This window comes from Cervus elaphus, chromosome 21, assembly GCF_910594005.1.
Source record: "Cervus elaphus chromosome 21, mCerEla1.1, whole genome shotgun sequence".
In the NCBI taxonomy this organism is placed as follows: domain Eukaryota; kingdom Metazoa; phylum Chordata; class Mammalia; order Artiodactyla; family Cervidae; genus Cervus; species Cervus elaphus.
The window spans coordinates 81,893,430-81,907,751 of NC_057835.1; the positions used below are offsets into that span (position 1 = coordinate 81,893,430).

General features: G+C 41.4%; 1 protein-coding gene across 3 annotated transcripts in view; it reads right to left on the reverse strand.

Moving 5' to 3' along the window:
- Positions 1-228: 228 nt before the first annotated feature.
- The window catches only part of MRPL13 (mitochondrial ribosomal protein L13), a 39,228-nt gene continuing 25,134 nt past the window's right edge, over positions 229-14,322 (reverse strand). For all 3 annotated transcript variants that reach the window (XM_043879523.1, XM_043879524.1, XM_043879522.1), the window contains 2 exons: positions 13,717-13,838; positions 229-491 (listed from right to left, as the gene is read on the reverse strand). In XM_043879523.1, coding sequence (XP_043735458.1) covers positions 470-491; positions 13,717-13,838 — 144 coding nt within the window. In that variant the 3' untranslated portion in view covers positions 229-469. The remainder of the gene's footprint in view (positions 492-13,716; positions 13,839-14,322) is intronic.

The following is a 14,322-nucleotide window of genomic DNA, read 5'->3' on the forward strand; positions in this document are numbered from 1 at the left end:
TAGGGAGCAGAGAAGCATTGCTTGTCAGCCTGGTGTCCCGGAAACCAGGAAGCTCTACAGGACACAGAAAAAGGTGACGCAGTGTGAAGAGAGCTTAGGCAAGCCCTGCCTTGCAGAGCTGGTGGGCTGGATACAACAGCCCCTGAAAGGAGACGAGGAGGGCCTTGCTCCCCAGGCGTGCAGAGCTCGTCACCTGGGCCTGCGCGTCCCGTCAGATGAGACGCCGAGCTGAGTAAGGGGCAGTTTTATTTACCGTTTCCAACATTCAAGTTGCACTACACAATAAAAGGGCCCTATAAAACAACGTTTTCCTGCAATTTCCTAATGGAGGAATATCCCTTCCCGACCTTTCCCCACAAACTTTCAGCTCCCAGAGCAGGTTTCCTGTCAGAAGGCAGCTGTTGCTTCATCCTGTCCTGAGGAAGGAGTTTCAAGCACCACACCATTATTTTCTGAAATTTTCTTCCTCCTACAGCCGATAATCCTCAGGTCTGAAAGACAAAAAGCAGTGTTTATTTTTTTAACGACTCATTATTTCACTTTCTCCTGCCTGATGCAGGAAGATGATTTTTCCAATTTAAAATGAAAGTAACTGTTCACCAAGAAATATCTGCAAATATTATGTCTAAATTTTTGGTGAAAAACATTGAGGCCAAATGACTGCAAAGCAGAATAGTCGTGTGGCACATTTCCAAGTTCTTCTGCGAGTATAAGTATAGGCCCCCATGTGCCAGTACATGAACGTATGTACTAATAAACCTGAATTCAATTTCCCCAAAGCCCTTTCAATAGAAAGGATTATATACAAAGATATGGATTTAACTAATAGTAGCAAATTCTGAATGAGCAAATAATTTCCCTATTTATATTACTTTATCACACACTAAATTTAATTTTCAATATAATAGCACGCAAAACAATTGTATAAACACCAGTCCTTTGGTACATTAATTATACATACATTTATTACATATACATATATGTATATATATGGTCTTTTATTATATACATCCATACATAAGGTCTTTTCTTCATTTATATATTTATAGGATTAATTTTACCTGACAGTTCCTTCTAGTAGTAAATTAAAACAAAGCACATTTTCAGAGAAATGTTAAATTTCAAAAGTGGAGAAAATGAGGGAAAGGAACTTATAAAGTGTAAGAAGTGTTGGCGGCTCGTTATCTTTTACAGAGTAGCGTATTTGTAGGTACTGGACTCCTACGGAATTTTCACAAGGAATTTAGTAATAAGTAATCTAAACAAAATAGATATTTCTGAAACAGCTGTAAAATATATAATAGTTAGAATTCCTTTTAAAGGTGAACTCTGTTTGCCCTGAAACAACTTACCTTTCTACATTTATAGCGTATTAAAAAAAAAAAAGACCAGATAGCCCAGACAGGAAGAGCAGCTTCCGGTATCTAAGTAAATGAACGCCATTACACTTTAAAATTATCCAAATGTGCTTCACCATCATCAGTCTGCAACAAGAAGAGAAACTGCAGCATTTTGTTGCTGTTTTTGAAATCTCTTCAAATGTAAACACTGAATCCAAAGTCTGGGAGTGACAGCTGGAGGGCTCCAAAGTGTGCCCTTCTAGTCTTGGGCGCGTGACTCAGTACGGTCCAAGCTCCCAATCAAGAGACACCAGTGCCTTTTAAGAAACAATTTCTTCTCCCATCCAGCTGGTTCACATAATTAAAAAAGGGAGGCGGTGATGCCATTGGAAGGAAGGAAATCTTCTACAATTCTAACAAGGAGTCCTGACAAGTTTCTGCAGTTCCACTCAAAATTAAATGTGCTTCGTCAGAGTCTGGTTGTTTCCACACCAAGAGTCAGTTTATTCACAATGAGATGACGAGAGTACCTTTTAGTGGAACTCAGGAGTAAAACAGGACGCGTGTGTGCAGGCTGTGGTCTGTTTGGTGAAAATGCTGACTGTGACCTGAAGGCAAAGGGGCTAACAGAGTTCGATTCTGTTCACGACCCCGTGGAGACAGTGCGGAGGACGGAGGTGAGGCCCGTCGGGACTGCGGCAGGGTGAGGGAGAGGAAGGGGGTTAAGGACTTAAAAGAGAAGGCCAACTCGTCTAGGGAAGGGAGAGAGCGGAGGGACACCGCAGAGGAAGGAGCTGCTGCAAGAGGACACTTCAAGGGTCACTCAATCTTCAGCTTGAAGAACTCGGGAAATGGCAATGCTATCTGTTTTTTCAGGAGGGGGAATACAGGCAGAAGAACCAAGTTTGAAGGGAAGGAGCTTGGTTTTGTACATGCTATCTGGACATGGCAGGCAGCCAGTAGGCAGGATGTGGAGTTTAGGGGAAACGGGGCAAAGGGAAAGACAGCTGAGAGTCTCTAACAGTCTACAGCCATAGCGCCTGGAGACCCGATCTCCTGAGTCTCTAACACAGACAGCTATCCCACCTCCCCAGTGGAAGCATTTTCACCAGTTCCCCACTCTGTCAGGTTCAAATGTCTCAGAAATCCACACATACATAACCAGCCCTCCGTAATGGCCCCAGGGAACTGCTCCGAGTCACTTTTCCCCGCCCTGTCCAATCTGGCCCCCCGACACTCCCTGCTGCTGCCCAGATGAGAACTTTCATACCACTGGACTTGGGCACTTGATATTTTCTGCATCTGAAGTATCTCTCACGTTTCCCTGCCTGGTAGACTTGACTAGTCCTGCAAAACCCACCCACAAAATCACGTGTTCCGGGAAACCCTACACCACCTTTCCTTTCTGAGGCTGGGCTCTCTTCCCTGAGACTGCCAGGGAACTCCAATGCCGGCTTCTGTTACACTGCGCTTGTCTGACGTAAATGAGTAAATACTGCTCTGACTGTAAACAAGAGTCGGTGTCTATGTAGACGACAGTGCCGGGTGCTTCCTAGACGCCGTGACGTACATTAATCACCCCACAAGCCCGGCCTCATGTTACCCTCCGAGCCACACCGTGAGAAACACACTGCTGTCAGCCCCACACGGCTGGCGAGGCGGACCCTCAGAGGAGCCGAGGGACCAGAGGACACAGCGGCCAGCAGGGACGGGCACCTCGGACCCCCTGCTCGCAAGCCCCGTTCCATGCCTGTGTGCCCGTCACGGCGGGCACAGCCCCGACAGAATTCATCCTACGTGTCCAGCAATGAGGACAGCGGCCTGCACGGTGAGGGGGCTTAAGATGCTCATCACTGTAGTGACCGCCTGAAAACGTCACTGCGTTCATAAACCCACCCTTTCCTCTTCCGGAATCTTTGGCAGGTGGTTAATTTGCTTCAGAGGTGGCGGTGGTGTGGAGAACAGTCTCATGGCCAAGGGACTAGATATTTTACATGTTAGCAGAGCCAGAAAGATCAACTTATGTGGGAGGCAATTAAAAATATTACCTGGCTTCAGGAGGTACCCCTGTGGGAAAAAGGAGGTATTTACATTAAATATGGGTCTATTTTTCTCTCCACCCACACAAATGAAAGCTGGTACACATACAACATGCTTGGCCTGCTCACTCCCTTCCACTAAAAGAAGGCAATCCAAGATAACATAAGAAAGGGAGGGGAGGGTCACGTACCTGAGTGCATTTCCAACTTCAGTGGGCATGTGAATCACTTGGGTTCTTGTAAAAATGCAGATTTTGATTCAGTTAAGTCTGTAAAAGGTCATGATTCTGCATTTCTAACAAGCTCCCCTGTGATACAATTCTGGTTCGTGAACCTCAGACCTCCCACAGAGCTATTCCTAAGACAGAGGAGGTGACTAAAGATGCCAAAGAAGCACTTTCAGTAGAAATTTCTAAAGCTATGCTGTGCCTAATAGAAAATAACACAATTCCCTATTAGCACGAATGATTCCAATTGATATACAGCATCCTTCTGGATCTTTACCCACCAGAGGACTCTATTAATAGGCAGTTTTATACTTTTCTGACACAACAATAGCTAACTATAAATTATGTTAACATCTACAGAGGCTGGATACTAAAATTCCTTTGACATCTATCATCAAAGAAAGATTAACTGTAGCTTTAACTGAGTGAATGTCACTGTATTAACATTCTCTAAATTTTTAAAACTACATTAGTTTAAAAGCTAATATATGTACAGCAACATTACCTTAGTCAGAATTGAATTCTCAGATGTTGCTTACATACTTATTCTATTTTATGTTTAGATCTACATACTCTCCTTACTAGATTAAGTAATTTTTAAAAGCAAGAAATCTGGCAACTAGTATTTTCCTTTTCAGCCTATGGATACTTAAATGCTGTTTGAAACTTTAATGTTTCTCACTCCAGGATTCTTGCCTGAAGAACCCCACGGACAGAGAAGCCTGGTGGATTTCAGTCCATGTAATTTCAGAGTCAGACAGGACTAAATGACTGAACAACAACAATTTGTAAATAATAACAGCTTTCATTTTATAGTAGTTTAGAACCTCAGGAAAACTTTGGGAGACATTTCAAATGCTATTATAAAAAGCTGAAAAGTGAAAGTGAAGTCACTCAGTCGTGTCCAACTCTTTGCGACCCCATGGACTGTAGCCTACCAGGTTCTTCCCTCCATGGGATTTTCTAGGCAAGAGTACTGGAGTGGGTTGCCATTTCCTTCTCCAGGGGATTTTCCCGATCCAGGGATGGAACCTGGGCGTCCCGCATTGCAGGCAGACGGTTTACTGTCCGAGCCACCAGGGGAGCCTATAAAAAGCTAATACCTATTAATTTTTAATAGAAAATTATTGATAGAAATATAACTTATTTTAATGAAATTAGCATGATCTTTTCTTTATATATGTAATACAAAGTATCCAAAATTGGGTATACTAGAGTTGGAGCAAAGCAGACTGTTGAGAGAAAATTCTAGTTTAGCTAGAGGCATTAAGCAACATTTAAATAAGCAACAAAGACCAAGATATGAATTCATCACACAGTGAATTGAAAGTCAATTCCTCTTTACAGGAGGTAAGAGTCCACTCATTCAGTCTCCTTCAACCAAGATTCCTGAGCATCAGGTCCATGGTGGGTGCAGGAAAGAGCAGAGAGTGAGACCCAGCCCTGCATTGAGAGAGCGCGTTTTTAACAGAGGAAGACACACACACTGACCTCTGAAGAGAAAGCTAAAAGCCTGAAGTTCTCATCTACGCACTTTGGGTTTACTTTGGAGATTAATGAATCTTCAAAGAATTTGCCTACATAAGACTTTCTTTAATTCATTTTCTAAAGTGTGCTAAACTTTCATAGGTAGCTAATGCTTTACATCAACAACTCACTTAGGACTTAATACTTGTCACCAGCAGAGAACTGCCTTTAAAAGCAATGTAGCTTTGCAAAATAGTATCACCACTTTTTTCGAATGAAGGCGCAAAGGCCTGTGGGAGCTGCACAAAGTTCCCGATGGTGCTTGTGCTTGCTTGGGCAGCTGAAATCGTACCACAGCTCACACGGTTCCCAATTCTCTACAGCAAACCCTTTCCCATACATGTCCTTATGCAAAACAGTACCTTCCACGCATCAAATTAAATAAGCACAACACTGTCAGTCATTAAAATGACGCAAACACATCTCAAAAATGAAGACACTCAAGTTCAGAACACGAAAATGGTAAGAAACCAACATGTCTGGACTATCTTGAGACGGGACATTTCTATGAAAGAATCTTCTGAGTTCAGGAAAATCTATTTGGAAATTTTAGCTTTCATTGTAAAATGGCAGAGAAAAATGCATTTGGTTTTTGAATAAAACGAAACACAAAGCTACAAAACACATGGTTTATATTGTAGTTCAAATAGAGACACAATAGTATTCATCCCATTATGATGAATTTATTTTCCAAGGTAAAAATAGCATTCAAATTTATGCTGTAAATTTATGAAACTGGAGTATAACTTAAGTGTAATAAATTTCAAAAATAGTTTACTCTCCTTTAGGTTTTATGTCTCTTCACTTGTAAATAGTATTTCTCAGTAAAATGCTTACTCCAACAAAACAAAAAAAGTTAACAACAAAAGTTAAAAGACTAGGATAAAATCTGGATAGTGGAATAATCAAGAGATATAAACGGTCAGGTTGACAAGACTTTTAAGTCACTTTCACTGGAAGAATGGAATTATTTAGAATAAACCATCCCAGGAAATCTGGTCACATCACGTCGTCCTTGAACTGAAGGTGTTAGCTGTACAGGTAACAGGCAGAGCAATGGTGCTGCCAGACTCATCCACCCAGACCCCGCACCACCAGCCGGACAAGAAAACGTTCAGTAGGAATTCTTTTAAAAACTAAACTCACTTTTAGGTACAATGGAATACTGCTCAGCCGTAAAAAGTAAACATTGCCATTTGCAGCACCATGGATGGACCTAGAGATGACCATACTAAGCAAAGATAAACATCACATGATATCGCTTGTGTGTGGAATCTAAACAATGATACAAACGAACTTATCTGCAAAATGGAAAGAGACTCACAGACACAGAAAGCGAACGTAAGGTTACCAAAGGCGGCGGGGGTAAACTAGGAGGTCAGGGCTAACACACACACCGCGCTGTGCGTGCTCAGTCAGCTGTGTGCGGCTCTCTGCGCCCGCCAGGCTCCTCGTCCACGGGATTCTCCAGTAAGGCCACTGGGGTGGGCAGCCGTGCCTTCCTCCAGGGGATCTTCCCGACCCAGGGCTGAACCCAGGCCTCCCACACTGCAGGCGGATTCTTTCCCAGCTGAGCCCCCGGGAAGCGTATACACACTGTTGTGTATAAAACAGACCGTCAGCAAGGACCTGCTGTACGGCACAGGGACCTGTCGCAATGCCCTGTAATGACCTTCGAGGGGAAAGAATCAGAGAGAACAGACATGTATGCACGTAACCGAGTCACTGCGGCGCACCTTAGACTAACACAGCACTGTGAACGAATGACGCTCCAATACAAAGAAAAACAAACACTCACAGGGCTGCTCGCCTTCTTTAAAAATCAAATTTTTTTTCAATTAAAATGAATAGGAATTATTGTTGCACACACTCACTTTTAAGTCACAGCTCTATTGGCTAGGGAATATAAATGATTTGGTTTTGGTTTCTTACACAGAGATTGCTTTTTATTTTAGCAACCAGTCCTAATGTGTTCCTATCCAAAAGAACAGTATAGTTTAGAAGGCTTGATTTGAGCAAAATTCAGGACTGGAAATGTTGAAGTCTATGGTTTAAGCCAATGCTGAGCTGGTTGAAATGATGGAAAAGTTGGAACATAAACTTGCTCCCCAGTCCAGCCAATAACTTCTGTCTGTGAAGAGTAGCAAAATTAAGTTAAATCTTGTAGGAAAATGCCACATGACTAGACTAGCATACAATTATGGAAAATCTTGAAGATGCCCAGATCCCAGTTCTTTATGGGTTTTGAAAAGGTAAAACTCCTCTCCACTGTCTTTAATTAAGTCTCTGATCTGAAGCACATTTTTATAAAGCCATAGGTGAAATTATTACTGTTTTTTAATGGGCAGACGTCGGGGATGAACAGCTCTCACATGGAAGGGCGAGCAGAAAGCTCACGCCCCTGCCTCTTCCAGGGCTGCCCACTGCCTGGACGGGGTGCTGACCATGTCCCTCTGCCACGCTCGCATTCCTGGCTCTGCTCTCCTTTCTACAGAGCCGCATGGATGAACCAGTAAACTGCCTGAGTCTAACCCTGCTTTCAGCAAAGACGACCGCAGGGCCCACCACGCCTCCCCAGACGCCACCCACCACCCACCCCCGCCGCCCCGTGCCGCCCCGGTCACCCTCGCAGCCTCCTCCTGCCCAGGCTCACTTCTAACTGCTCTCTGTGGGCAGCGTCAGACCAGGGGCCTAGGTTCTCATCCCACAGTCTGTCTGCAAGCATTTACGGATGCTGAGACTTTCCACACTTAGTTTTTCTGCAAAGGTGAGGGTTATGCTTAAAATAAAGCATTACAGATTTAACGGGTGCGGAGTTAAAAAGAACACATTTCTTTTTTGGTTTTGTTTCATCGTTCTGTGGATACTGTGAAGCAATTCAAGTTGCAATTTTCCTTACACCTAGTTTTTTCCAAAGAAAAGCTCTCCTACAGAATTTTGAAAAACTGAAAATTAAAAAAGTTTCAAATGAAACAAATTTTATTTTTACCCTACATAATGAGAAATTTCCATTACAGTGACAGCATTATAATTTCCATGATTGTTGTGGTTTTGTAATGTGTTGGCAAAACCTCAATGATCCTGGAAATAATTATTGACAATTAAAATAAGCTGACCATATGAAAGCTACAATCTCAGGCAACTGAATTCTGAGAAGAGACCGTGCTATTTTTTTCTCTGAGAAACAAGTTCTAAGTGCAGATCCTACAATCACCATGTTCATATGGCAAATGCGTATTTCCTTTGTACCATCAGGAAATGCAAAATAAAACTTTATAACATACTCTGACATAACATTCTCTGACACAGTTTATATATCCATGATATATAAACTAGTACATGATATATATCCTAGTACACCAAGGATACACACTAATTTAAGAAGTGAGGTGTACGGACAATACTTCTCATATGAGAAAATGGCTTTTAGTCATACAACATATTTATAGTTTCCTCATAAATATCCGTTTCTTTCCGTCTTGTATACCACTGTTTTAAAAATAAATAAACAACCAGCCTAAGAAAATCTAGAGTATGCTGAAGTTAGCCCTGAGGGAATGTAACTTTTTAAGTGATTTAAAATGACTAGCTATTCAATTAAGATTAATACAATTTTGTTAGTCACCTACTGGGTGACTTGGTTTCAAGGTCATTCAAAGCTTAGTCTGACAACTGTTATTGCTGCTCAAAAGATTTTCATCTCTAACAGAAAAGCTAAAGAGCTTACACTGAGCCAAAAGCTAATAATAGTTGCAATTACAAAATGTACATATTTATACTATAAATGTGTTAGGTTTTATTGCTAGGGAAACAGAAACCAGAGCAAGCTATTTTCATGCCTATTTATTAATGGTGCAATCTAGGGACATTCGTTTTAGTCAAGTCTCTGCAGGTTACCCGTCATATCTATCTTGAATAATTTCCAATTACTACATTCCAAAGGAAGATTATATTCTTGCCTTAGCTATTTGGGGTGGAACAAAAGCATATTTTAAGTAGGTTCCTTCTCTAAAAGGAGAAAAAATTTTTTTCTCATAAAAGCCAATCTATTAGTAATGGGGAATCCCATTTTTCAGGATTGCATGGTGTGTCAAATTTTTTTTTTTTTAATTTTTTTATTAGTTGGAGGCTAATTACTTCACAACATTTCAGTGGGTTTTGTCATACATTGATATGAATCAGCCATAGATTTACACTTATTCCCCATCCCGATCCCCCCTCCCACCTCCCTCTCCACCCGATTCCTCTGGGTCTTCCCAGTGTACCAGGCCCGAGCACTTGTCTCATGCATCCCACCTGGGCTGGTGATCTGTTTCACCATAGATAGTATGGTGTGTCAAATATTTTAATTGTGATCCTAATATATATCCTATTTTATACTTGAACTTTATTAATCAGTAAACAACCCAAACAGCAGAGTCCATTAAAGTAGTCACGAGCCACACGAGGGGCTTCCCTGGTGGCTCAGTGGTAAAGAACCCGCCTGCAGCACAGGAGACATGGGTTCAGTCCCTGTGTGGGGAAGGGCCCCTGAATGGGGAAGGGCCCCTGGGTGGGGAAGGTGCCCTGGGTGGGGAAGGGCCCCTGGGTGGGGAAGGGCCCCTGGGGAAGCAGGTGGCAGTCCCCTCCAGTGTTCTCACCTGAGAAATCCCATGGACAGAGGGGCCTGGTGGGCTACAGTCCACGGGGTCGCAAAGAGACACGACTTAGCGATTGAACAACAAGCCACATGAGGCTACTAAAACCTAAGTCAAATTACATACGTAGACTTGAAAATCCAATTCTCAGATACACTAGCCACAGTGTACGTGTTCAAGAGTCACAGGAAGCCAGCAGCTCCTGTATTAGCTCAGCAACGCATCAACATGAAAAGTCTGTCAGACAGCCCTGACCTGAAAGAACATGTTTCTTAGGCAGTAAGTTTTTGGTTGACACAAAAATGTATATATATATTTTTCCTGGTCATATGCATTCTGTGACTAAAAAAAAAAATTAGACTTGGTGTCAGCTATGATACTCAGAAGAATAAAATGTTGAACAATTTAATAACTAGTATACCTGTAATTTCAGTAGTGTATACTCATATAAGTTAACAGATCCTGTGTGGCTAGTGGTGAGGAAAGATCCCTTTATTAAGGCATCCAGGAAGCCTGGTGTCTCATGTGTGTTCCTGCCGCAGAGAAACCGGAAATGGAAAGAAGGGGCAGGGAAATCTGTCCCAGAATAATAACTTAGAAGTGGATCAGGCGGCTCCAAGTTTCACTAAGTCTCCTTAAAAATAATTCCAGAAAAGCCCTTTCTACCTCCCTTAATACAATAAAGGCACTCAGTCACCTTTTAGCTGGTTTTAAATGAGCCAGAAACATTTAGCAATAAAACAAGCAGTTTGATTAGTACTCTTTGACTAAAATAACATAAATATAATTTGTTGTGAATGGTTATTACACTATTATACTGGTTTAACTGATTAGAACATACTTTAGAATATTCATGATATGCATAGCCACATGCATAATATGTGTCTGGTCACATAACTAAAGAGCACCTTTGGTATTTCCAGTCTTTAAAAAAGACTTGTTTCCCATCTTGGTTAAGAACTATGACAGGGTTTCTATAAGAAAATCAGGTACGAGATATTCAGATTTACAGGATAAAACTGGTATCATATCTTTCAGCCACTGAAGATCATGCTTGTGGGGAATAAAAAAATCTTGCAATCGGGAAAACGTGCAGCAACAGCGTATTTCGCGCAAAATCATGATTCCCCGAGTTTGTAACGTGCGCGCACACACGTATGCACATACATACACACACACACACACACACATACACACACACAGTGCAGAAACTCACACACAGAGACAGGAAGTGAGCACAGCGGCATGTTAAGTATGGTGATGTTATTTACTTATGTTTGTATCTTATTTTTATTTTCTGCAATGAACACTTAGTAAAACCCCCAGATTAAAACATTTTTTTCAACTGAGTGCCTGAGTCTGCTTTTTCCAGAGTCATTATGTCTGAAGTAAATGTTGTCTATGTTACATGCAGTCTATTTTATTGTCAATTTTTAGTAAAGAAAAGGTTTCAGAGTGGTAAATTTAAGCTAATAAATGATTTCTAAAAGTTGAGGATTAATTTAAATTGTGGCAAATTCCACATCTCCTTTAAAGAACTTTTAAAAATGTTAACATCTTCCTAGAAAAATGTTCTATGTCTATGTGGGCTGAGTTTTAAGGATAAATATAACTTCTATGTAGTTTAACCAGGAAAAGGTAGATTGGATATGTCTTCAGTAAATGACCATGCAAATCTCTAAGAACAATTTTAAATGATTTTTTCTAAAATGTAAACTTTATGAAAGTATCAAAAGCTTTGTATCTTCTAAAGATTATTTCTAACCTCATTTATAAAAGTTGATAAAAAAGACACTCTATTTCTTCATTTATTCATTCATTAAGTATTTGCTGAGTGCCTACTTGATGAGTCAGTCACTGCTCAGTGGTAACCAGACAACACACAAGTGCCTCACGGAGTCTAGTCAGGGATGTCTAGTCTAGTCTAGTAAACAGATAAGCATGCCCATGTTTAACTGCATGAGATTAAATACAGTAACATAATTTATTATATTTATTTTTTAAAATTTATTCTTTTATAACAAGACCCTATGGAGGTGGCCTAACCCAGCTCAAGGACTACAGGAAGGAAGTTACATTTAAAACATTTCATCTTCTGTATCCCTTTGGCATCTACCAAACTTACAGCACACAGTATAAACTCAACAAAAGTTTGTAAAACTGAGTGAAATAATGGCTTTAATGGTAATTTCTCCAATGTGTGTCCTACTGCTTACTACAGTTTCTTGCACAGAAGAGCGCCCTAATAATATTTGTTGAAAAAGACAATGAAACAGCTTGGTTTTGTGAAATGAACACAGGATTGGGAATTAGTTTCAAATTCAGGCTGTACTACACATCAGCCAAACCTCTGACTCAGTCTTAAGAACAGGAATAACACATTTCTCTTACTGGCAAGAGAATTACATACAACGTATGTAAACCATCTAGCAGAGTGCTGGGCTATTTGAAAGTATTAATATAACTGATCACTAATAATACTATTTTGCTCATTATTTGCAGACTTAATAAAGGTGAACCTTGAAATAAGTCAGCAAAGTTAAAAACATTTAAAACAGAATACCCTAAAGACTTGTGTGTGCAAAGAGTGAAGTCATATACACACACAAAGATTACAGTAGATCAAGGATTAGATTCCTGGACACACTATTAATTCTGGGAAAACAAGTTTTCACAAACCAACCTGGCCAAAGGGCCAATCTAGAGACATAGATGTTCAGAGTACACTGGGTAAGTATCCTAGGGGAAAAGGAGCTGCCTTTTGTAGATCAGCAAAGAGGATGTGTGGTTCTCTCTGCTGCTGCTGCTGCTGCTAAGTCACTTCAGTCGTGTCTGACTCTGTGCGACCCCATAGATGGCAGCCCACCAGGCTTCACCGTCCCGGTGATTCTCCAGGCAAGAACACTGGAGTGGGTTGCCATTTCCTTCTCCAATGCGTGAAAGTGAAGTCGCTCAGTCGTGTCCGACTCAGCGATCCCATGGGCTGCAGGCCACCAGGCTGCTCCGTCCATGGGATTGTCCAGGCAGGAGCACTGGAGTGGGGTGCCATGCCTTCTCCAGTGGTTCTCTCTAGACCTACGCAGACTGTGTCAACATTTCTGAGCCCCTATCATGTGAGGTACAGTTTGAGGTGCTGCAGATGCAGTGATGAACAAGATGTAGCCGTTGCTCTTGAGGAGGTAAACGGGATGACAGAGCTACCTGACAGGTGCCACGGCCTAAAGAGTGGGAGAGAGTCACCGGAGGAGGAGGTGAGGGGCACGCTGTTTTAGGCAGAGGTGAAGCAGAAAGTCATGGAGGAGCTAAACTGCATACAAGGGGAGCCCGTTTTGTACAGTCTGCTACTGAGAGCCCAGCATAGTGAAGGGAGAAGGACTTAAGCTGAGGAGGGGACAAAGAGCCTGGCGGGCCAGGCAAAACCGCCTAAAATCAGCGAGACGGGAGTCGTGTGTCAGACCTAAGCAGGCTTCTGCTCACAGGTGGAAGACACTGTACAGAGGAGAACAAAAAGTGTTTATTTTATTCTTCTACTTGGATAGACTATAAAAGTATCCAGAATGGATGACTTTCATTAGATCATATTCTTGGCTTAGTGAAGCAATCCCGAAAATGGGAGAATTACTTGGTTTTAGGTAAAGACAATTCATGTATCATTCCAAGAGACTATAATCAACCCAAGTTATGTCATCCCAGACAAAGTATCTGATAATTTATAGGCCCCTATGAACATCCTTGCACTTACCTAGCAAAGTCTTAAGACTTTGAGTCTTTTGGTTCTACCATCCACAGCTAGAGTTTATTTGTAGGGAAAAGCATCCAAGGGAGTGAAAAAAGTTCATACTTTCCACCTTCAAGGACCTTATCATTTGGATAAGCAAACAGGAAACACTAAATTCAGGTTAAAAAGACAATAAAAACAAAGATGGGAAGGAAAAGAAAGACTTACGGAGACCACACTCTTGGAAAAGCCTCTATTTCTTCTTGTGCGTACTCATCTAGACGTCTGGGTACTTTTCGTGGTTGAGGAAGCTCTTCTGTTAAATTCTTAAGAATATCTTCTGGTATATCCTAGGTCAAACAAAAATTTAGGCTTGATTTTCTTAAAATCTATTCTTAGTAATTAATTAGTAATTCTTGTGTATAAGTGTGTTAGTCACTTAGTTATGTCTGACTCTTTGCGATCCCATTGATTGGAGCCCGCCAGGCTCTTCTGTCCACAGACTTTTCCAGCCAAGGATACTGGAGTGGGTAGCCGTTCTCTTCTCAAGAGGATCTTCCTGACCCAGGGATCAAACCTGAGTCCCCTAATTTGCAGGCAGATGCTTTACCCTCTGAGCCACCAGGGAAGCCCTTAGTAATTCTTAGTAAATATTAAGAAATGATAAGCAGAAGAATGTTTACAATAACACATTTTATATTTTAATCTTGACAAACATTTCTAATGATAAATTAGACATCTTCAATTTTGACAAGTGTCTGGTCACTAAATTCTACTTTTTCTGAGTATTGTGTAATTTTTTCCTCCTCGCTTTGGGTCATTCCCATAGCGTTT